General features: G+C 54.3%; 6 protein-coding genes across 6 annotated transcripts; 2 read left to right on the top strand and 4 right to left on the bottom strand.

Annotated features, from left to right (window-relative positions):
- Nucleotides 1-413: 413 nt before the first annotated feature.
- B0H18DRAFT_887386 (chaperonin 10-like protein) lies at nt 414-1,689 on the top strand (the record flags this gene model as incomplete). The annotated part of the gene is made up of 5 exons (XM_048041170.1): nt 414-534; nt 591-728; nt 789-1,330; nt 1,395-1,574; nt 1,636-1,689. 5 exons carry the CDS (start codon nt 414-416, stop codon nt 1,687-1,689), a joined length of 1,035 nt encoding a protein of 344 aa, XP_047886415.1.
- A 751-nt stretch (nt 1,690-2,440) lies between these two features.
- B0H18DRAFT_887415 (uncharacterized protein) lies at nt 2,441-3,841 on the bottom strand (the record flags this gene model as incomplete). Its single annotated transcript, XM_048041174.1, has 5 exons — nt 2,441-2,624; nt 2,682-2,707; nt 2,913-3,029; nt 3,287-3,360; nt 3,682-3,841. Coding segments are annotated over 5 exons (561 nt in total), but the record flags the coding sequence as incomplete, so codon positions are not given.
- Nucleotides 3,842-6,034: 2,193 nt separating this feature from the next.
- On the bottom strand, nt 6,035-7,932 carry B0H18DRAFT_887413 (cytochrome P450; the record flags this gene model as incomplete). Its single annotated transcript, XM_048041173.1, has 6 exons — nt 6,035-6,118; nt 6,175-6,274; nt 6,330-6,725; nt 6,782-7,220; nt 7,282-7,671; nt 7,728-7,932. The coding sequence occupies 6 exons, from the start codon at nt 7,930-7,932 to the stop codon at nt 6,035-6,037; spliced, it is 1,614 nt and encodes a 537-aa protein (XP_047886413.1).
- Nucleotides 7,933-10,718: 2,786 nt separating this feature from the next.
- On the top strand, nt 10,719-12,037 carry B0H18DRAFT_1125794 (uncharacterized protein; the record flags this gene model as incomplete). Its single annotated transcript, XM_048035065.1, has 7 exons — nt 10,719-10,785; nt 10,855-10,970; nt 11,029-11,190; nt 11,242-11,317; nt 11,380-11,484; nt 11,545-11,738; nt 11,798-12,037. The coding sequence occupies 7 exons, from the start codon at nt 10,719-10,721 to the stop codon at nt 12,035-12,037; spliced, it is 960 nt and encodes a 319-aa protein (XP_047886412.1).
- Nucleotides 12,038-12,383: 346 nt separating this feature from the next.
- Nucleotides 12,384-15,110, bottom strand: B0H18DRAFT_1046364 (cytochrome P450). The gene is made up of 11 exons (XM_048030791.1): nt 14,999-15,110; nt 14,606-14,945; nt 14,360-14,546; nt 14,177-14,306; nt 14,084-14,116; nt 13,959-14,029; nt 13,770-13,911; nt 13,643-13,715; nt 13,289-13,594; nt 13,124-13,231; nt 12,384-13,071 (listed from the first exon to the last, which is right to left on the bottom strand). The coding sequence occupies exons 1-11, from the start codon at nt 15,068-15,070 to the stop codon at nt 12,881-12,883; spliced, it is 1,653 nt and encodes a 550-aa protein (XP_047886411.1). The 5' UTR covers nt 15,071-15,110; the 3' UTR covers nt 12,384-12,880.
- A 600-nt stretch (nt 15,111-15,710) lies between these two features.
- On the bottom strand, nt 15,711-18,655 carry B0H18DRAFT_1046350 (cytochrome P450). The gene is made up of 15 exons (XM_048030790.1): nt 18,601-18,655; nt 18,021-18,536; nt 17,868-17,968; nt 17,700-17,809; nt 17,575-17,650; nt 17,051-17,513; nt 16,950-17,005; nt 16,738-16,894; nt 16,662-16,686; nt 16,587-16,601; nt 16,453-16,527; nt 16,345-16,400; nt 16,200-16,289; nt 16,121-16,146; nt 15,711-16,068 (listed from the first exon to the last, which is right to left on the bottom strand). The coding sequence occupies exons 2-15, from the start codon at nt 18,328-18,330 to the stop codon at nt 15,850-15,852; spliced, it is 1,779 nt and encodes a 592-aa protein (XP_047886410.1). The 5' UTR covers nt 18,331-18,536; nt 18,601-18,655; the 3' UTR covers nt 15,711-15,849.
- Nucleotides 18,656-22,058: the final 3,403 nt, after the last annotated feature.

Here is a 22,058-nt window from a genome sequence, read left to right as displayed (position 1 = left end):
CGCTTACTAATCAGCTCTGGATCTCAGATCTCAGTACTCAGTCGCGATGTGCTCTGGTCTGGTTGTAGGGCCACTGCAGTAACTTGATACAGTAGTACTACTAGTAGATATGGTAGGACTTACTCCAAGTTGAACGTGAGTGAATGGTTCTCTGTAATCATGGAAGTCATAATAATGTGTATGTTGAAGCGCCCTCAGGCTCCGAGTCCTGTCACAGACAAGCCCGAGCTCGGTATCACCGTGACCGAGTACTATCACCGCCATAATGCGGTTCCACTGGCGCTCCAGTAGCGGCAACTCTATTGTGGTGACATTCATTCCTGCGATGAACATCCAAGGCCATCAGTATCTGCCTTCGTCTCTAAGTTGATTTCGAGCTGCTTTCAATGACAGCGTACTCCCGGGGCAAGACCATGAAGGCGATCGTGACCTTGGAAAACGGGCAATTCACACTGAAGGACGTACCCATACCTCAGGCTTCGGCGGGTGAGATCTTGGTCAAAATTACCGCGAGTGCTCAAAACCCTGTGGACTGTAATGAAAAATCTTCCTTAACCAACGTATTCACAACTTTGCTGATTAACAATCAGGGAAGACCACCCTTTTGCACAAGAAGCCTAACAATATACTTGGCTGTGACTTCGCGGGCACAGTAGTTGAGCTCGGACCGGAGGTTCCTGATACGTTGAGACACGTAGGCGAACGCGTCGCTGGATGCGTACAGGGAGGTGAGTATTGGCCTGTACTCGGTAGTATAACGGGAACCTGATCTCCCGCTTGCATACCAGGGATAGCTCCCAACGGCGCATTTGCTGAATATGTTGTCATGCAAGCCGCCCTGGCCATCGCTCTCCCTGATTCAGTGTCTTTCGAAGACGGGGCACAACTTGGCGTAGCATGCTTCACATCATGTCTTGCCCTTTACGATTGTCTCAAACTTCCTACGCCCGACCATCCCGTTGAAGAGTCGAGCTCCGTGCTTATATGGTCCGGCACCTCTGCGACCGGACAGTATGCCGTTCAATTTGCGAAGCTGAGTGGTATGCGAGTTATCGCGACGGCGTCGCCGAAGCACTTCGAACTCGTCAAGGCTCTCGGGGCAGACGAAGTGTACGACTACGCCGACTCTCAGACCCCGAGGAAGATATTCGCCAGTACTCGCGGTTCCCTTCGGCACGCCATGGACTGTTTCAGTCAAGATAGAACGCCGAACCAAGTCAGCACGTCGCTGAGCAAGGAGGGCGGCACCATTGCGACTCTGCTGCCCTATGTCAGCAGGTCGAAAGGTGTTCAGACGCACCTGGTTCTCGCTTACACTATTCTGGGGAAGGTCAGTGCAGCAGCCGTCTCCTTGACACGAGTACATCCCTATTCAGATCTCCACGGTTGCACAGGAGTTGACCTTCCCCTTCGCATATCCTGCTGTAGAGGAGCATCGTCAAAGTGCCATGGAATACGCGAAGTTAATCTCAGCACTCCTGGCGAAAGGGAAGCTCAAGCCCGTTCCAGTCAAAGTGTTCCCTAACGGACTGCAAAGCGTCCATGACGGGTTTGAATACATGGGAGCAGGGAAGGTAATGAGCGTTCACTGTCTTGTCTCCGAGTTCAGCCGTATTCTGACATCTGTGCGATGAGGTCCACGCGGAAAAGATCACGTATCGGATTTCAGACACCCCGGGCATAGATTAATGATTACAGCGGCCGATGTGTTGCGACCTGCCTACTACGCCGTCGCCGACATCGCATTTAAGATGATGCTATATGGCTGTGGTTAGCTAGGATCCGGGTGAGAGCGATCACAAAGCATGTGCATTCCGTGTTCCGTTCGTTCACATCACTATGTATAGCTATTAGTCTCCTGCAGTGCTCACTGTACCTTGGGCGGCGCATCTACCGAGCAAGCTAGCACTTCGTACTGATCGTACGGCAGACTAGACCCGCCGTAGCCCCAGCAGTAGGTAACCTGATAAGCAGAACTCCAAGCTCTCAGGTGCAGGCGGTTCGATAGGCCGGCACATGTCACGATGCGGCTTCTCCGCAGGCATGATATCCCCATGGACTTCGCGTCCGGTCTGTAAGCGCGTCATACATTTCTCTCCTACGGGTATCGGCCAGTCACGTTCTCACATCCATGGGTAACGTGTGTATGGTTCTGTCAAGAAGCATTGCAAACAGGATGCTCAGTTTCAGGGTCCCGCTCCCATCATTCTGTTACCCCGCCAGTCCAAAGGTGTCATGATAGGTCCGTACATCAGCTCCTCATCCCATGATAAGTACGCTAATACGCAGAGTATACTAGTACTGACTGAAAACAATAAATACAGTATTCAGCCGTGCGCCGATTTGGTGCTACATCAACGGTGTCATACATCTCAGATAGATAAGTAATGCTAGGTAGTGGTGCCAACGTCGTGTCTTTCCGTCGAGTGTTCACCGAAATCTATTTATTGTCCATCTCGATCTCCTCGAACACAAGGATGGTCGGTTGTGAACCAAGACTCCCGTTGCCTCGTGTTCGCGGGCCCGCGTCGTACTTTGACCAGTGTCGCCTCGAACTGTGCTCGACCTGCTTGATCTTCAGAAAGAGTCGGAAGCTAAGAACGCCGTCTAGCGCCCACGTAACCCTGAGTGATAGTCATGTGTATAGCGCATGTAGTGCCGAAGCGAATAGGACTACTCACGGTGGCATGAGTAACGTGTCCGCAGCCTGGACATCCATCAGTTACTGATGCTGCGCGTGGGCGCGAAAAGCTCACCGATCCGAATATGGTTGGCAGTAATCTTGATAGTCGTAGAACTGGGAACGGTGGTCAATGAATTGCTAGACAAGTAGCGAACGGACCCTACGCAGAAACGCCTAGACATAATTTGATTATGCATTTTGCAAAACGAAGGACTCCGTTTTAACGCACCAAAAATGTAAGGAACCCCTGTTTGTATAGAACACCGACAATGGCAGTGTTGGGTCTACGCGGGGTCATCAGGGAGCTCAGGGTGACCATGGCAAGTGCAATCAAATCGAATGCGACCTGTGAAAGGATTAGGATGTGTTTGTCCATTATCCCAGTACTCACCATGCCTGCCCAAGAGCCTACAAGATACCAAGACTTCTTAGGGAATACGCATGTCGCGGCCTGATTTATGGCATGAAACTGCACGTATTGCACTTCCGCTAAAAGAGTATTTACTCGTTAGCTATCCACATTGAGCATATTTGTCTTGCTATACCGGTGAGCTGCTTCAAGACGTAGCCGTCAGATACGATGGTTCCAGCCATACATATCACGAAGGCTACACCAAGGACATATTTGACAAACTTTCGGTCGTCCCAGATTCGGTACAATCGAAAGAGAATGTAAGCTTCCGAACAACGGTGAGTGCAGTCAAGAATAACGTCAAACTTCACTCACAATGGACTGATGCATTACTGAAAAGACCATAAACGACAGCGAAAACGGTGAAGGAAGCACACCTGTCATGATCGCCGGTGTCAGTGGGCGGATCCGAGGCGACGTGTACGTCCTTAGGTCTCACTTCTGATATTTCAACGGCGTATACATAAGTGACCACTCTCAAAATCTGCAACGACACTCACATGCCTATCCATAGGAGCAACCCCGCTCAATACTGTTCAAGGTACTTGAGCACGTCGCAGAACAGCTCAAGACAAGTGTGACACACCGACTGCAATATACATGAGACCGGCTTCCCTAAGATATACGTCGGCGAGCACGCATATTGCCAGAAAGAGAGGCGGTTCTTGCCACACGTATTGGATCTCCCTCGGTAAGTTGAGGAGGTGATCATAGAGAACAAGTGTTACTCCTGCACCTGTGCTATCACGACGTCAGACAACGGAGCACAGGAACATCGAATAAGTGCCTCGCCTGCAAGGTACTTGGATACTTCCAATGAATCGATGTCGCTGATAGAGACGGACATTTTATCGCCGTCGCGGGGGCTTGGGAGCGCCAGGAAGTATTTCCCGTTGCTTCATTGCATCGCTTATAACCAACTTTGCGCACGAAGCGCCGTTCCGTAAGGGTTCGGGATGCCAACGAGATGCTGGCGCCCAGCTGAACGCATCGCCGTGGCGGAGCCACACTGCAATGACCATCCGACTGTCCAACATTGATTGCGCGTATGATGGTATGATGCACGAAGGGTGCCCGACAGGCTCTGAGCGGAGATGCGACTCCCGGCGGCCTCGGAGAGCGACGCCGCTGTCATCACCACTGGATGCCATACAATTCACCCGTTCACAGAAGAAGCGCGACTAATGGAGAGGAGTGAGTCTTCGGGGCATCGATATCAAATCACTGGCGCCCGTGAGTCCCATGCTCCTGAGGGAGGCATCATGCTGCATACGGACCTAGGTAAGCTATCGAATGCAACAAGCGGGTCAGAACTGCATCTCTAACCATGCATACAATGAAGCACACTATAATGATACGTACCGCAAATCAGGAGTCGAGTAAATCTTCTCGGTGTCAGTACTTAGCGCTGACATAGCTCTCAGGCGTAGCTCCTAAAAGACCGTGAGCAGAGACAAAGAGAGCTTTGGCGTGTTGCTTGGCTGAATCATTGATGACTTGGTGTGAGTCTGTCCTTGACATCAGTATCAGGAACCGCTTCAAGATTACTATTCAAGCAGTGGCGTATCATACCTTGAATCGCCTGCGAGTATGCTCGTATTCGCCGGCCAAAATCAACTGAGTCGTACGAAAGGCGTCCTCCTCCGAGAACTAGCTGTGACAATGTCTATATAGGTCAAACATCTTACGAGGATGCATGAGACTGAATGACGTTCCACTCCGCGCAACATCGAATACAATGTAGCGATATGCTCGGAACTGCACTCGGCCTTGACTCGGCCAGTCATTCCCAGAGAGCACTGCTTTATTTTACGCCGCACGTCGGACGGTACAGGTGTGTCCTGTGCATCCATGTCTCAGCGTGCGCCCGCTGTGCTCTTTGACTCCAAGACGAACGCTGTGAAGTATTGAGGATCATTCCAGCGAAGCGTTTATTTCCGCGTCTTTTGAGGCATGTTCAGGGAGTGTACGCATTCCTATTTCATCAGCTCACGTAGCGGGGACGGGTGCTTCAGGGATGCCGATACTTCAATCCGGGCGGCTCGTGATTTGATGCTGCGAACACAAAAGATAGAGCTGTTTAATCAGCCATCCAAAGGGAACCACCACTCACAAAGTTTCCCAGGAAATCAACTTCCATCGCAAGCAGAGGTCTATCGTCTTGGCGTCAGACAATGCGCTGGTGATACGCATAATATCTGCCAGATGCATCTCTAGCCTACTTCGCTGCATAGCTCGGCGCGCTGAGAATGTAAGCGCACTGATGTCTTGCTGGAGGAAAGTTCGATTGCGGCTGCAACAGGTTTGTGCGGCGTCACAGCTTGAGCTAATCGTGCTACTGGCTCACAAGTAGTAGGGGTTTCGATGGGCGATAACACAGTGCTCATGTATCTTCCCGGTCGGGATTCGTTGGTCACTTCAAGAGCCTTTAGGTGCCAGTGTGTGTAGAAGATGACAGTACAGAACTGCACGATTGAACTTGAGTTACGAGGTGGCCACGCCTGATCATAGTCAGGAGGAGCCAAGCGCCCGCGCCAGTAGCGATCTAATCTTCCCACGACACCTGAATAATGGTGGAGGAGGAGGACGCGAGCACACTTGAGGAGGAGGAAAGAGTCGGACTACAGTGGTTGTATAACACTATGTTACATAGTATGTTTGATCAGGAGGCGCAGAAACATGTGCGATCGGGTCTAAAGACCCCCATCGCCAAGCCTAGTAAGATGTATCTACTATGCTACTCTGCGTTAGTACATCACCTCTTGAATCGACTAATATCGGGTCTCCGCGGCCGAGGTCTTCACGGTCTATCATTCGATGCTCCTATTCATCACCGCACTCACTGTTAGGTAGGTCGATCGCTCAATCAACAACATGAATCTGCTAGATGTAACTTAGAACGATAGCAGCTGTCAGACTTGTTCAACCAGTCTTACTGGTCACATCCCGATCCCTGTTGCTCTGCGCCTGACCCCCACCCTGCACTTGACAGGCTTCCGCAAGAAACCCTCCTTGGTATCCAACTATCAAGAGCATGAGTGCCCCGTCCATATCGCAACGCATCACCGGATACACGTACCTTTTGGCTAGTGTCTTCCAAGACGAAGTGGTACCGTCGGAATACGGAAGCTACGATGATAAACAGTTCCATACTCGCCAAATTGCGGCCGATACATCCCCTACATCAGCGCTCAGTCAGAAATATTGCTGCAACACCGCACGAGCGCAACGCACCTCGGTCCGAACGAGAACGGGTTGAAGGCCTTCTGGAGCTCGTTCTTATCCCGCTCCAGCCAGCGTTCAGGTCGAAACACGTCCGCGTCGCTTCCCCATACGTCCTCGTTTCGGTGGACAGTGTAAGTCGGCACCGATAGGACCGTGCCTTCGGGGAAGAACCGCCCGCACACCGTCAACCCCCCGGTAGGCACCTCGCGGGGCAGACCGATTCCAGAGGTCGAGTGGACTCGCATGCCCTCGTTGATCACCGCATCGAGGTACGGAAGACGTCTGACTTGCTCGAACGTGACGACGGGATCATCCTCGCCGCCGAGTGCTGCGTCCAGCTCGCGCTGTAACTTCTCCTGGACGTCAGGGTTGGCTGCCAGGTGATAGGCTATCGCGCACGACGAGCTTGAGATGAGGTGATGAGCACCTAGAGAACGACTCGAGCAGGAGAACATACTCACTTCGACGTTGTATCTGACCCAGCGATGAGCTGAGTCAGGGCGTCCGCTGTAAGCTCCTTCGCACCCAACGGCCTCCCCTCCTCATCCTTCCCCTGCTGCAGCTTCGATAGCAAGTCCGTCCTCTCCGTCGGCGCAGCCAGACGCTTCGAGATCGCAGCGATCGCCATCCCCGCCAACAACTCCACTGAGGTGGCCCCTTGGCGGTACCAGGGGACGAACCGAACGAGCCACGGTCGCCAGCGCGGTGGCAGCACGCCGATCGACGCGGAGTACTCGCCACGCTCGTTTATAATCTGCACGGCGGGGCAGTAGGTCACCTCTGGTGAATCCTTACCTGAGCTACCGTATGACGCCATTGCGGCCTCCTGGGATAGGACAGTCGGTGCAGTATCTGCGCAGGCTTGGAGCATGCCGAACGGTGCTCCGAAGGCTAGGTCCCCTGAAGGAGACGGTCACGCATCAATACGGCTACCCTAGCGACGTCGACGGCGAATGCGTACCAATGATGTCGAACGCGAGGTAGTTGAACCATGGCAGACAATCCATCCACACACGGCCTCCCTCGCGTCGCCAGCCCTCGCCCTCCTTCCCCTCGAAGCCCTCCGCGCCGCGCCCGCACAACCGGTCCCACTGCCTGAAGAGCGCGGCGACGTGCACGCGTGTGTACGGCTCGAACTCGAGCACGCTCTTCTGCGAGAAGACGTGCGCGACGACCTTGCGCTTGCGCGTGTGGTCCGCGCGGGAGCGCGTGTTGAAGAGCCCGCGCGTGATGGACACGAACGCGTCGTAGAAGTCCGACTTCGTCGTGCCGTTCCCGTGCGCGTAGACGTCCTGGATCCCATCCGGGTCGCAGATGGACAAGTGGTTTGGCGCCAACCGGACGAAGGTCCCTGTGTGACGATGCACGTTCAGCTCGGACGTCTGGTTCGATGGGAAGACTTCTCACCGTACTGCTTGTGTAGCTGGTGGACAACCTCAGAGCGGTGGCCTTGAGCGGCTACTCGTCCGAGCCATACGTCCGACAGCTTGGCTAACCAAGGGCCTGGGTAGGAGCGGAGGGCATGTGGATCTGTGAGGTAAGGTAAAAGATGCGCGAGGCATGCAACGAAGAGAAGTACAAGGGCCAGTAAGGCCACAGACGTCGTGTTCATGTTGTCGACCCGAAGTGCGAAGGCAGATATACAAATGGGGGCGGGGATACCTTCATTTCCATCGTTGACCTCGAGGTTATGTAGGCAAAAGCTACATGGTGCGAACACTTGGATAGTGTTTGTGAATATGGCGCAAGCGCCACAGCTGCGAAAGTTCTGCGCTCATTGTTTTCTGTCACGACTTCCAGCTCTGAGCATAGTCACAACAGCGCCGGCATTTCTTATATCATTCAGCGTGAGCGGCGTTCTAGCCTACAGATTGAGTTCGGGTTGTTTAGCTCACTCACATGAGCAGACAGGTGTCATGTCATCCCCTGGCTACAAATACTGCATGGGTACCCGATGTTTCCTTCGCGAACGCGCGCAAGCAGTAATCGATACCTGGAACGGTGGAGAAGATGCCCGGTTAACAGATGCTCGACACACATTGAGTCTCTCTATGGACATTGGCGTACATGGAGTCCCATTCTGTCTAGCGAGATGAAGAATTGCTTCAGTGTGCATCCCATTTGAAGAAACCAAAGCCCGTCGCCAGAGCAAGGTTTGAAGCCGGTTGAATGATGGAACCGGCGGCAAGCCTTCCTAGGGCGGTAGTCAAAGAACGACTCTCACGACCGTGACCTACTGAAGGCCGGCAGGGAAGCTGTCTTCCCTTTCTTCGGGGGCTAACGCAGCGACAATCAGCATATGACAGCACAGGAGCTGCTCGGAACGCACTGCACACACTGCTTTCGCGCCCTTGAGGACATCGTTCGGAGACACCGTGGCTGGAGTACCGGTGCCCAGCAGGCGGACCAGCATGCTACTTGCATTTCGGGGAGTCGCACTGAGGTGTCCGGCCACTCTCAGGGCGTCCATGGTAGGACAAATCCCGTCCTGGCAGCATACGCATATCCCATTTTCACAAGGCGCTATGGTGGTGAAGGGAATGGGTAACTTGTCGAGTCGTATTATAGTAAGCTTTGACAGGCGGATGTCATGGGTTCGAAACACTGCGCCGTCCAATACTTATCTTATGCAGTGGGGGCTTTTGTGCGTTAACGTGCCAGCGATTCGTACGATCGGCCTTTTGCCATGGGGAAAGCATTCGGAGTCATAATGCAGTCTCAGATGAAGAAGGAACATTGGTCTCACCGGAACAAAGCCCCTTAGTCGAATCCCTCCATCTATACACGCGTACTCCGGTGTTGAACGTCGGCCCCTGGGACAAGACTGCCGCGGTTTTTGCCTGCAGGGTTACTTCCAGCCTAGAAACTCGAATTCACGGAAGCGTGTTCGATTGAGAAAGCCGGGACAACAGCTGAGATTTCCAACACAACCGCACATGAGGAGGAGAGTAGTGACTTGGAATTGAATTTGAGTTGAACACTCGAACATTGAGCGCATCCGCACTGGCATCATATCCGCAAGTTCAGGTGCCCGATCAGTGCCCGATCGCGTCCCACGTGGCAGTACTGACGGACTGACCGGCGCTCGCGAGCAACCTTCGTGTGCCCGCTGTATCACCACTCATTCAGACCAACGCATTCCTTGGGTCGACTGCGGACCTCCCTGTTGGCCGAATGAGAGTGTATAGATACGGAACCAATACTGTGACGTTCCATAAGTTTGTTGCGAGCCCGCTGCACCGTTGATTCAGTCTAGTATCCGCCAGCCGTGACCAGCAGCCTGTTGCGGTCCGAAGGTGTGTGCTAATCTGCTACGAGTTACTAACTCAAAGCTGACAATAGTATGTTCCGAAACCGAACGCGACAGTGTCAGGTTACGTCCACTCTTGCAGTGCCTTTTGAATATGTCGGTGGCACATCACGTCTTGAGGACCCTGTCATGTCAGAGGGCTCCGCACTGGCCTGGATCCGCAGTCTATCACACCCTACTGAGGATCGGCCAGACTTGGGCCAGACATAACTGAGGAGGGAACGTGTGCAACCACATTGATGCGCCCAGCTGATCATGGGCCGGTGGCGGCGAGGACTTGCGGACACAAGCGCCGTGGAGGAGAGGAGGAAATGATGCGGCCATCGCCCGGCCAGGGCCGGCCTAGATGTTCGACATGGCTGGCGGGAATGCTCAAAGGTTTGTGTGTCCTGTATCCTCTTCACCGTGCATCATCTAATGCCTGTCGTCGTAGTGAACAGCCACTATACTCCTCAACTTGAAGCCTATCAAGTCAAGAATGCCATCCACCCACCATCGACCGACGGATGCAAAATGGAGTGTGATCGTGATCGGCCGGTGGTCTGTCAGGTCATGTCAGGATACGCACTACTTACTGGCGCTGTCATTCGCTACTGATCAGCGTCTACCCCCTGGAGAGTACGGAACTCGAGACGCAGCGCACCAGACGACAGGTATCATAGCCGTAATCGATTGACAGTACCTGTAATGCCATCTAGGCCAATACTGTCTCGTGCATCGCGATTCCAAAACCGCACGGACAAGGCGCAACCTTGGAGGCCAGTACAATGAGGCGTCGAGCGCTCACACTAAAAGCTTAGCATGACATGCGATTAATTGATGCCCCTCCAGGATGATCCCCCGCTCAGGCACAAACACTCACAGCACCTCGCTTCACTCCTGCGGAGACCGCAATCGTTGACAGGATGACGGAAGTGAAACCCGCGATCAATGAGCGCGGATTCATAGGACGTGCTGCCGCTGTTGGTGGCGCCGCCCCGAGCGTATCACATCAATCGCGGGACCGCAATGGCTGTGCAGCGACGGGACGACCTGCCGCTATAATGTGATCAACCATCTGGGACGCTCTGCACATCCTTCTGCCCACCATGCCGGGCTGGATGACCAGTGCGAAGGCTCCGATCGCTGCTGTCACGCTGGAATGTATTATTTATGGTGAGTGGTGTTTCTCTGGGGTCGTGTAGGAGGTGGCGGGCCTAACGAGTGGCTTTGGATCGCTTGCAGGGTTTGCGACATGTACGTTTGCGATGACGGTGTGGGTTCTGAAAGACCGGAGGAAGCTCCCGGTGAACACGACGATGCTCATCATAGCAGCGGTGCTTTGGCTCATGTCTACGGTAGTGCGTATCCCAAACTTCCTCGACGCGAGGCTCGTTTCGCTGATCGGACTGTGTCCAGCGTACCTGCACGGACATCGTGCAGCTAGAAACCGCGTTCGACAACGATAACCTCCGGACACCCACCGGCCCCTTCGACTATCTCTTGGACTTCAGCCATGGCCTGTTTGTGTTCGACCAATGTCTTTATTACATCTCCACCATTATCGGAGATGCCGTTGTGGTATGTTGGCAGTCTTCAGAACCGGTGCGCAAGACTGACGCGCCACGCCAGATCTTCAGATGTTATGCCGTTTGGAAGAAGTGGTACATCATCGCTTTCCCGTGTCTGACCTGCGTTGGGGCTATATGTGCGTGCTGTATCTGTTCGCATGACCTAACCTCGGATCGCTGATGTCCCGCGTATGACCAGGTAGCTTCGCGTGGGTAGAGTGGTGCTTCGCGAAGGGCATCCCGTACCTCAACTGGATCCTCATGGCGTTCGCCTTCACGCTGGCGACGAACCTCATTGCGACTGGTGCGTATTTTCTGTGATTCGACGCATCACTTGTAGTTCTCACTCGGAGCCAACGAACAGTGCTCCTCGCCTATCGCATCTGGGCCGTCGGCTCGCAGACATACCGGAACTTCGACTCGACCTACAGGCGGAACCCACTTCGCCCGATCCTATTCGTGATCATCGAGTCTGGGATGATTTACTCTGTTATGCTCATGCTAGCGCTCATCACCATTATCCACGCGCCGAGCGTGGAGTGGGTCGTGAACGGCTTGGTACGTCCTGAGCATCTACTGAGAGCTGCATCCCGACACGATCCCCCATCCTTCCTTAGATGACCTCCCTGATCTCGCTCATCTTCAACATGGTCTTCGTCAGCATCGGCATGACCAAGAACCTCCAGGGCTCTACGGCCGTGCGGAGCTCGATTCGTACGCCGGTGCCTCTCGGCGCGGTTATGTACAACAACAGCAACCATGACTCCAGATCTGGTTCGCGAACGGAAGGCACCACCGATACTGGGCCATCTGTGTACAAAGGGACAGAGTTAAAGCACGTCGACTCGTATGCCTAGTGCGACGTCTTTGCGACCAGCATAGGAAGGTGGAGGGTGTAAGGATGGGGTGTAGATATATTACTATTGAACGGTGTACTGTATCGCTCCGTAAGTCTGTTGGCTGGCCCCCGTAGTAGTAAGTTATTAGTGACATACCTCTCGCTTACACTCGTCAATGCTATCACTGCCTCTGTCAGATTGATCTCGGGCACTTTCCGAGCATATTCACGTGCGTTCAATTGCATCTAGCTCTGCGCCAAAAATTGGAGCATGAAGGGTGGCGATGAAAGGCGGACAGACTCGATGGAAGTAGAATGACCTCGGTCCTCCTCAATTGGCGCGCAGTTTGGTAGCGACGCGATCTCAACTTCGGCGCTAACCGTCGCTACTGACCGCTCGACGACACGGGCGACCTCTGGAATTGTCCACTGCGACAATGTGTTCACATTTTTCTCAAACTCGTCTCCTCCGCAGACAGCTAGACTTCGCCCTGGTGATCCTGAGGCATACATACGCGCGGTCATGCCGGCTCAGGCTGACAGCGCAAAACGGTGTTCGGAGGCGCCACCGAAGATGGGACTAGCAGCGTCTCGTTAGGCGTACAGTCAGTCGATAACAATGATATTCATGGGTCAGTGTGAGCCAGCGTTTTTCGATGTAGACGGAGAAGTTGCAGTACTGATGTTACATTCACGAAAGGCATTCACTGTAACGCCGCTACTCGACCAAGATGCAGTTACAAGTTCCACCACGTGACATTTGTAGTCTCCGTTGCCGACCATAAAAGAACGACAAGCGCTTTTATGACACATCTGGTCCTCTACAAGCTGCCCACTCTCAGTCCTCACAGGTGTGCTCCCATTAGTGCCTGGGAGTCGCTGTGATCATGAGCGGATGCTTGAACAGAGTCGTCCGCATATTGAGGCATCCGTCCATCCATGCTTGCTCGTCGAAGCCGGGTGCCAGACGCATGTCGAAAGCAAGTACGAGTTTCGCGACGACTAGATGGATCTCACGAATAGCGAAGGTCTTGCCTAGGCAGCTGAACGGGCCTGCTCGAGAGAGTAAGTGCGCAGATCCGTTATAGATTGTACATGTACTGACCAGACGAGAAGCACATGATTGCATTCTTCTTGGTCACTGTCGACGGCCCCAGACCATCTGGAGACCATCTCTCAGGGCGGAACTCCATAGGGTTCGGATAGAAATTCTCTGTTCAGGAATTCAACCGTTTACCATGCGTTTCACTTGCGTGCCAAATTTACTCACCGGGACTAGTTTGCTGAACGTACGGCGGTACTCCAACGATCGTTTTCTCGGGGACGTATTTGCCGTCGATCACCACCCCGCCTTTGGCCACTACACGCGGCAGGCCCGGGAACGGCGTTCCCAAACGCAACCCTTCGTGCACGACGCCGAACAGGTACGGAAGCTCTACGAGTTTCTTCCAGTCATTCGCTTCTTCGGGAGAAGAGAAATGCTGGTCGAGCTCCGCGCGCAACCTGGCATATGTCTCCTGGTCTCTGAGCAAATAAAACATCAGCAGGGTGAGACTACCCGCAGTGGTGTCCGATCCTATGAATCAATGAGCGACGCCGACTCAACAACAATATTTCTGCATACCGGCGACGATGGAGAATGTAGCATCAAGGTCAAGTTCCTCGTCACTGAGACGCTCGCCGCCGAGTTCACCGAGCTGCGGTACAGTCAGCAAAGGACGGCTCCCGAGACATACCGAGGAAAGGCTTACCAAGTGAGCCGAGATATCTTCTTGCCCAGGCGCATTCTTACGTTCAGCCATGATATTCTTAGAGATTCTGTCAAGGACATGCACATCCTTCGTGACGGGCAGGTACCACATAACGTCGAAGAGGGGTGGTATCTCTCCGAGTCTAGTTTGTGTCAGAGCAAGATTGAAGAGAAGTTGCAGGACACTCACGTCTCGAATAGGACCGTGGCGTTCTGCACGCTTGCTACGACACCATGCGGATCCCCATCTTCCATGAGTTCCTACGCGACATCGTCAGTCACATCATTTGTTGATTATATGGCAGTTGAGCTTACGATCCTAGATGCCTTGCCGAATGTAATGTCCGCCTACAAGACAGCGTTGGCGAAGGTGAGCCCGTAGGTAGTATAGTATGGAAAATAACTGACCATCAAATCATAGGCCCAATGCCGTATGACTTCTGTCATATCGAGCAAACCTTCCTTGGTACGCCGTCGCTCTATGCACTGCAGCATCTGTAGCGTCCGCTTGTTTACAACGCTCAACATGTGCTCCACACTGTACACGCGGTTGTCAATCGCTACAGCGTTGGTAGAATAACACACGCTTACGCGGGGGCGGAGAATGCGGGAGCCCAGATCCTGCGCCGTTTATTGTGGTCGTCGCGCTCGCGTATGAAGAAGAGACCTCCGGGGTGAAATCTTCCAGGTCGGTATGCCTCGCTCTTGTCCATGCTATGGGGCGAAGCATATACCGGCATAATTGCGTTGGGACTGCTGATCGACAACGTAGTGGGACCTGCGGTAAAGGTCAGTCAGCGATTTTCTCCCTAGTAACGGCGTGATACGAGTACTCACCTGTGCGCACGAAGGAGCCGTACCGCTCATGTAGGTCCTTGATGATCAAGTATCGTTTCCCGGACCAGACAATGTGGGCAAGTTTGAGGGCCGTCACTTTGTTGATAAGTGGTCCAGGGAAGGCGGCGAGCGGGTGGAAGGGCGAGATGCGATACAAGACTGTGATGGCGGTCATGCATCCAATGTACAGACCCATCGCCTGAGCCGTTTGGATCAACGTTTCAAAAGTGCCCAAGCCCGCATGGGAGAGCAGCGATGCGGTCGACGCAAACACAATCAAGAGATACGCCAGGAAGACGTCTCCCCGTACATCGAAACGGTGCAAGTACAGACAAGTTGTCTTAACGGTGGATATCAGTATGTCGTCCCTTGAGACTAGTGCTAAGGACATACCAGGCTTGCTACCGCACTGAAAGTGAAAAGGTTGGCGGACGTCGCGTCTGCGGCGACCCTCAAGGTAGCCATTGCAAGAGGAACTGAAAGCTGAAAGCTGCGCTACCCTTACGAATGTCTGCGTATTCATATACCATAACGCAGTTTTATGTTGAGGTTAGTCGTTACTTCGTGACACGTCCAAAGAGCTGCGCTGAGCACCAGGACCCCAGGAAAGCCCTTTGTCCACTTGTTGCAGCCGTCAAGCGGATGATGGCGGCGTTTGCATTTCATATCTTACTGCATATCAGGGCGTCGGCATCAGGAGTGCCTCATGAATCTCCTGGATGAGCGTTTTGGACAGTTCTACGCACCGGGAGATGCGTACCTAGATGGCGGCGCCGAAGAAGAATCTTGTCCGTAGTCCTCCATTCCCCTGGCTCTCTCTCACGCATTTCGATGATCCGCCGCGGTGCACGGAGCGCTGTGTATCGAATTCCGGGAGATCGAGACCTCGCCAAGGTATCTGTATCCAGGCATCGGGCGGTTGTATGTAAGTGACTTACAACTTCTCATGGACTACGCGTCGGATCACTTCATTGGCGACGACTTGCCATTGTACCCCAATCTGTCCCGGAGCACCGCCTGAACGCGTAAACAGCGACCGTTCCGCCAGGTTTGGTGTGCATATCCGATCGCCCGTGTTAACCATACTGAGTGCGCACACCGGAATCACACTAGCTCGAGAGGGTGACATTGCCTGAGTACCATATGATTGTTACATCTGTCAACGACGCATCTCCTCTGCAAAACAACTGGATTCTAGTCGATCCAGAAAGAGGAGCCGATCACCGCCCTTCGCCCGCCGCAGTCTAATCGTCTGCTTCAGTCATCGTAAGCCACAAACCGCCATAGGAGTATGCAGTAAGGTGGCTACGAGGGAAGATTTGTTCAATCCCCTTCCGACCTTCACAGGAGGCCCAGTCAGCCGGCGGATGGGTCTCGCGCGGCTGGTACTCGGTTGCGAGGTGGAACGCGGAGAACTGTTGGAGAAGTCGTATCAAGACGAAGCTCGCTTCGTTGTACGCGAACTGAAAAACAGTAGGGTCAGTCCTGCGACGAGGAGTATAACACGGTGCGAACCTGTTGACCAAGGCAGATACGGGGACCTAAGATGTTTGCCTTGAGGAATGCGCATCATTTCAAGTAGGAAAGATCTCACCGGCATTGAAGGGAGCAAAGATCATCGGGTTAGGTATCAAGTACTTCTTGACACGCTCGTCGAGGAATCGCTCCGGATCGAACTCCTCGGCTGCATCGTCGCGGGCATGAGCACATGCCAGCCAGGCGAATGTTCCTTAGCGTACCATCAGGCCCCCACAGATCCTTGCGTCGCTGCATCATGAACACAGAGTAGATTACACTGACAGATTCATGTGAGGTTTATATATACGACAACGACATCGCAAACTCACCTCGTACCACCGGGGATGAATATCGGTTTACCGTCGGGATGCGGAGAGGGCCAGGTCGTGTCGTGCACCGATTCCCTACAGTTCACATGGGTCAGTAACGTGGGTGAACGCGCACAGTATAGGCGTCCACTGACCGGACGTTCCAAGGTCTGTCAGAGCGCGATCGAGTGGTCAGTTTCAAGACCATCCCAAGGGTATGAGATGCTTACACCAACGGATACAACCTGAGAGTCTCTGGGGACCAGTTTAAGCGGTAAATGTAATGCAATAAGACATGTTACTCACCGTTCAACACAGCACGCAAGTACTTCATATTCTTGATGTTGTCGAATGTCGGCTGTGCGGAGGCACCTACCGTCAAAAGCACCTCTTCACGCAGACGAGCCATGACGTTCGGATACATCGCGAGGAAATACGCGGTGAAGGTCAAGAGACCAGCAGTCTGCCAGATTCCCTAGTCAGAAGACTTACGAGACGAGCTGTGAAATCAAGCTTGCCGTGTCACGTCCAGCTACCAACATGTTCAGAGTCTCATCCTTCAAGACAGAGACGTCTGCGATACTGTGAGCGAAATTCTCATGCAGGAGTGTCAACGTACCGGATGTCTGCCGGACCAAGTAGTCCAGGAGAGTATCGTGGTCTTCGATCTCCTCCTTGCTGCTATGACTGGCCGCCTCACGCTCCGCCTTCATCTGCTGATGTTTTGCAAGCACCCTGTTCACCACAGGCTCGATGAACGCATTCACGACCGCCATCGGCCTCTTCGACCTGTCGCCCGCGAGCTCGAACATCGGCCAGGCATCGCCGGTGTTGCTGCGCCCCGCGACGACGTACTGCGCCTCCGCGAACGCCCGCGCGAACTTCTCCGCGGGGTCGTCGGACGCCTTTGCGTGCCCGGCATACGCGTCGCCCGGGTACGGCAGGCCGGCGGAGAGCGAGTTCACGCAGGCGCCAAAGAGGAACTCCGTGGCGGAGTCCAGGGTGAAGCGCGAGATGGCGTCCTGGAAGTCCACAGGGTACCCGCCGCGCAGGCGTTCCTTCAGCTTAGCGACGAGGTCCTCCTGTGATTGATGGAGGTGTCAGCGGTTGCTGGCCACTTCGAGGTTGTCTGGAGACACGTACTGCGTGCCTGTCAAATATCGCGAAGTGACTGATGCGGTCGCGCGCAAAGAAAGGTCGAGTCATTCCGCGGTGGAACCTGTCGCTAAATCAGTGTTATGTGCGTATATGGAGCAAGTCCCACTGACTTCCACATGTCTCCGTCGGAATTGAAGACGCCGGAACCTAAGACAGACTCCATAGCGACTCGGAATCGTTTGCCCTTGATGTAATTATTGAAGTCCGTCGCAAGGATGATCTACGAGACGACCCGGATAAGTCACGTCGCCCTATCGTTACAGTTGGCTGAGTCCTACCTTGATGTGTTCGGGTTCCGTCGTGAACGTCGCGTAATCGCCCATGAAACGATGTCCTAGTACAGAACCCAATTTCGTGACACCATCGAGGTGGCGATCGCCTGTATGTTGGCTGAGTGGCAGACGAGCAGCAAGGCGTGCACGGTACACTACCTATGTAGCCCTCCTTCCACGCTTTCAGGAAGCGAATGAGCACGTCGAGGTTTCCGATCCACTTTCCTTCCCATTGAGGCGGAAGGGCTGAACCAAACTTCGCTGCCCTCTGCATCTGAGCGCGCATAACGATGAAGTTCACCGTGACGAAAGTTGCCGGGATACTCAGGATGCAGAGGACAACGACGACGGGTGTGGGCAAAGCAAAACCCGTCTGGTCCTTCGCGACATGAGCAAGTACTGAGAGCACCACCGGAGGTAGCAAGAGAGGCCAGAGGCCGCTGATTAGATAGAAGACGGGAGGCTTCATCGAGGATGGCAGGTGGGATAGCGATGCGTCCTGGGGAGAAGGTTAATGTGCTCAACGAGACTTAGCTTTCCTCTGAGGAATACACACCTTGGATCACGACCAGGAGACGCCTTCCTCTGGATGGAGCTTCGCAGACCTGGCCACTGCTGCCCCAGGACCCCGGAAGGACTGTTGCGTGTTTGATGCCCTGTAATTTGGAACACGGCCTATCAATCGAGCATATTGCCATTGAGTCGCTATCTTCAACTCGTTGCAGTGTGAAATACACACCTCTGCCAATCCGGGGACCATTGATACTACTGCATCCCGCAATCCAGTATCTCGTTCTGGCGAGGCGCCGCGACCTGGACATCGCCGTGTGACAGGACATCACCGCCGACTAGTCATGGCGCTCTCCTTCGGAATCTTGAAGGCAGCGGACTACCTTCATGAGAGCGCGGCGACCACTCCGAGTTACCTAAAGCTGCAGCCCTGTGGGTAAGTAGGTAGTTGAAAACACCGCGTCGGGTGAGAAAATGACCGATATTCGGGAATAGACCTTCCAGTAAGGTCTCATGAGGAGAGCGCCCCATCAAGTAGCTGCCGCAACCCATCAGCTACAGGAACTCCATTTGACCGCCAGGGTTTGGCCTAGGCGAAGTAATATCTACCTAGTACAATCAACACTATTGCAATGGGATCCGAGGCCAACCGGAAGCTCTCAGCGCTCACTCCGAGTCCAAGTCATTTCGAAGCGTCCCGGCGGCAAAGGATGCCACGTGCACGTCAATTGGCAGGGAGCAAGTGCGGCTTCCCGATCATGATCCCGATCTCCGAAGAGGCCGGAGGCCGCATCTGAGATAAGATCAACGATTTACCGTTCCTGCCGGATGCAAATTGGACGTAGGACCCTAGCCTAGTCGATCCTTCTTCCCGGACTCTCGTAACCGCTCGAACTGTAGTCTCCGTGCCTGGCTGGTGCGGGCGTTGAGGGTTTCACTGGCCAAATGTTCCTTGCGAGACCTGCAGCATCATGGATAGCATCGCCCGAGGGAAGTTCCAGCCGAAGTTAAGGACGCAAGTGACATAGGCTTCGGGCACGCGGCATCGCAACCCTCATTGATGGTTTCCACTCCCGCTCCAAAACAACCCAGAATTAAGACTAATCATTGGCCTATGCACTGCAATGATAAATATTTGTCGGTACATCACATCTGTCATACATAGTAGTAATAGTAGTACAACACGCCTCCACAAGGAACAATATACTCGACGAGAGCCCAGTCTAGACTGCAACAGAAACTTCCTTGACAGCGATATCTATCTCATGCTTGGGCTCCGAAGATATCACCAGCTCTTCCAAAGCCTTATCGAGCGCGCTTTCCACGGTAGCAGTACCATCCTCGAACGGCTTGAACACCCTGAGAGTCTGCAAGAACTGGTCCCACTTGGCATCACTGACGATGGGGGCGCGCACGAAGGGCGCTGCGCCCATACCGTCAATGAACCCCGGCATCACAGGAACCGCTGCCTCGAAGGCGTCGTTCTCCTTCTCCATATGGCCGGCGCGAGTCAGAAGCCCTGCTTCGACGTACCAAGGGAGATCTTCCTTGACTGTATGGGAAATGAAGAGATCGACGAGCGGCTTCGGAACGCCCTCGGCGAGCGCCGCCTCGTACGCCATGCGCGCTCCGATGGCTTCCACCAGGGACAGGCAGCGGGGAAGAACGAGGGACGCGAAGGTCTTGCTACGGTGGCCGTGCGTCTTCGCGATGTCGCGGCATTCGTCGAAGAGCGCGCGTTCGTGCTTCGCGAGGATACTCTCTGTGTCCGCGGCGGGCGGAAGGGTGTACCGCCCGAGGAGCAGCTCGCTGGCCAGTCCTAGAAGCAACCGCGGACGTCAACCCTCACTCGTGTGTGAAACGCGATGCACTATCAACTCACGGATGGAAAGCACTAGGATGTCACCTTCAGCAATAACGATGCCCCGGAAGTCGCTCTGCAGAGCTGTCGTAAGTGAAGCCCCATAAGGAGTAGTAACAGAAGTACAGACCAGCTGCGACACGATCTGATTGTACGCAAAAAGACCCTGAGCGCCACAGCGCTCGGAGAGCGCGAGATGCAGATTCTGGCACTGGCGCATCGTGACCGCCTTGAAGATCGTCGCGGCCGCGTGCCTCACGCGGGGATCGCCCGTCGTGTCCGCGAAGCGCATAACGATATGCTTGCTGAGTGCCTTCAGGACGTACACCTGCGCGGCCGCGTAGAAGATAGGCATCTGCTGCGTGCGGAACGAGATGATGGGCAGCGGCGCGCCGTCGGGGCCGCCGATCTTGCGGCGGACGGAGTACTTGAACGCGATGTGCGTGGCGACCTGCAGCGCGGGGATGGAGATCGCGCTCAGGGAGAGTGTGCCGACGCCGACGCGCCAGATCGCGCCGAGGAAGTCCTGGTGCGGCGAGTCTGACTTCTCGAGGCGGCCGAGCAGGGCGGAGGAGGGCAGGGCGACATGCTCGAATCGGGTTATGGCGTGGTTGACGGGCGTGGCGCCGTGGCGAGTAGGGACAAGCCTGTTGTCGTCATCAGACACGGTGTTTGAATGGGACCAACTTGTGAGAATACTCACTGAGCGGTGATCCCCTTGGACATGGTCTTGCCGTCGTTCAGCGTAACGAGAAAAGGGCGTATACCCCTTTTCTCGCCTTCGACAACAAGCTGCGCGAAGACGACCGCAACACACGGGCGGCCGAGCACAGGAATGGTGGGCGGCATGTATCTGACGTAGGCGGATCAGTTTCCACACTGTGCTACGAGTCGGATGCGCTCACTTGGCATTCGCTGCCGTGGGACAGTGCAGGTCGAAACTGCCATCTGGCTGAACGGTCGCCGTGGTCCCCAAGTTGAAGGCGTCGAGACCATGGCCAACTATCCGCGCGTCAGCGTGCATTCATTTGTTAGAATCAACATCTTCCAACCTTCGGTAAGACAAAATTGACCACTACACGGGTTGTGAGCACGCAATACGAGGAAGGCAGACGAATCACCCACATGGTTTGGTACTCGGCGAGGCTCTGCGAAAGCGGGAACAGATCCTTCCTGTGAGGCAGGTAGGTACTGATCGTCCCGAGACACAGGTTGTAGTGGATAGTCAGCAAGGTGGTCGCAGCGCCGTCGATGCACAGAATCGGATCTTGGTGCAACTTCCAGAATTTCGGTGTCAGCGTCGCGACATCCTTCAATGTCAGTCCTACATGTCTGTCAGATACGTGGTACGACCATGATGGACGGAGACTTTACCATAAGCCTTGGAGATGGATTCAGCACGGAGGTATGAAACCTCGCCCAGCTGCGAGGCCGATGCCTGCGAAGCCTCAGGCTGCCACAACTCGGTATTCAACAGCGATTCGGTAGGCCACATCTTGTCGCGAGAAGTCTTGTTGTCGTGTGTCCGGTTACGTCTATCTTATATAGGACGATCAGACAGCCTCAGACGGCACAACAGTCACAGTGGAAATATCATTCAAAGCGCTGGCACAATAGAGGCGAACATGTCCACGGACTCGGAGACCCAGTCCCGCCCATATTCGTGCCCGTGTCACCCCGTTCACAGCGGGCTGTACCCGCTGTCAATGCGTCTCCGAGTCGCGTATCTTGACTCACTCTTGCATCAATGAGCGTCATGCAGGTCCCCAGGGCCAACTTCCGGTAGAGGAAAGTGGTGTTCGACGCCCGTTTGTTGGAAGCAAATC

Source organism: Fomitopsis serialis (assembly GCF_022376445.1).
Source record: "Fomitopsis serialis strain Sig1Antser10 chromosome Unknown B0H18scaffold_168, whole genome shotgun sequence".
NCBI lineage: Eukaryota > Fungi > Basidiomycota > Agaricomycetes > Polyporales > Fomitopsidaceae > Fomitopsis > Fomitopsis serialis.
The sequence above is the reverse complement of the archived record's forward strand: the minus strand, read 5'-3'. Positions and strand labels throughout refer to the sequence as shown.

Bases quoted from the DNA above. Each gene is read 5' to 3' on its own strand.
- B0H18DRAFT_1046364 (XM_048030791.1), bottom strand. From the start codon at position 15,070: ATGGCTACCTTGAGGGTCGCCGCAGACGCGACGTCCGCCAACCTTTTC. The intron at 14,946-14,998 runs GTATGTCCTTAG...TCCACCGTTAAG, and splicing joins TCAGTGCGGTAGCAAGCCTG to ACAACTTGTCTGTACTTGCA. The intron at 13,716-13,769 runs GTAAGCCTTTCC...ACTGTACCGCAG, and splicing joins AAGATATCTCGGCTCACTTG to CTCGGTGAACTCGGCGGCGA.
- B0H18DRAFT_1046350 (XM_048030790.1), bottom strand. From the start codon at position 18,330: ATGAAGCCTCCCGTCTTCTATCTAATCAGCGGCCTCTGGCCTCTCTTG. The intron at 17,651-17,699 runs GTCAGTGGGACT...ATTTAGCGACAG, and splicing joins TCCGACGGAGACATGTGGAA to GTTCCACCGCGGAATGACTC. The intron at 16,401-16,452 runs GTGAGTTTGCGA...TGAATCTGTCAG, and splicing joins TTCATCCCCGGTGGTACGAG to TGTAATCTACTCTGTGTTCA.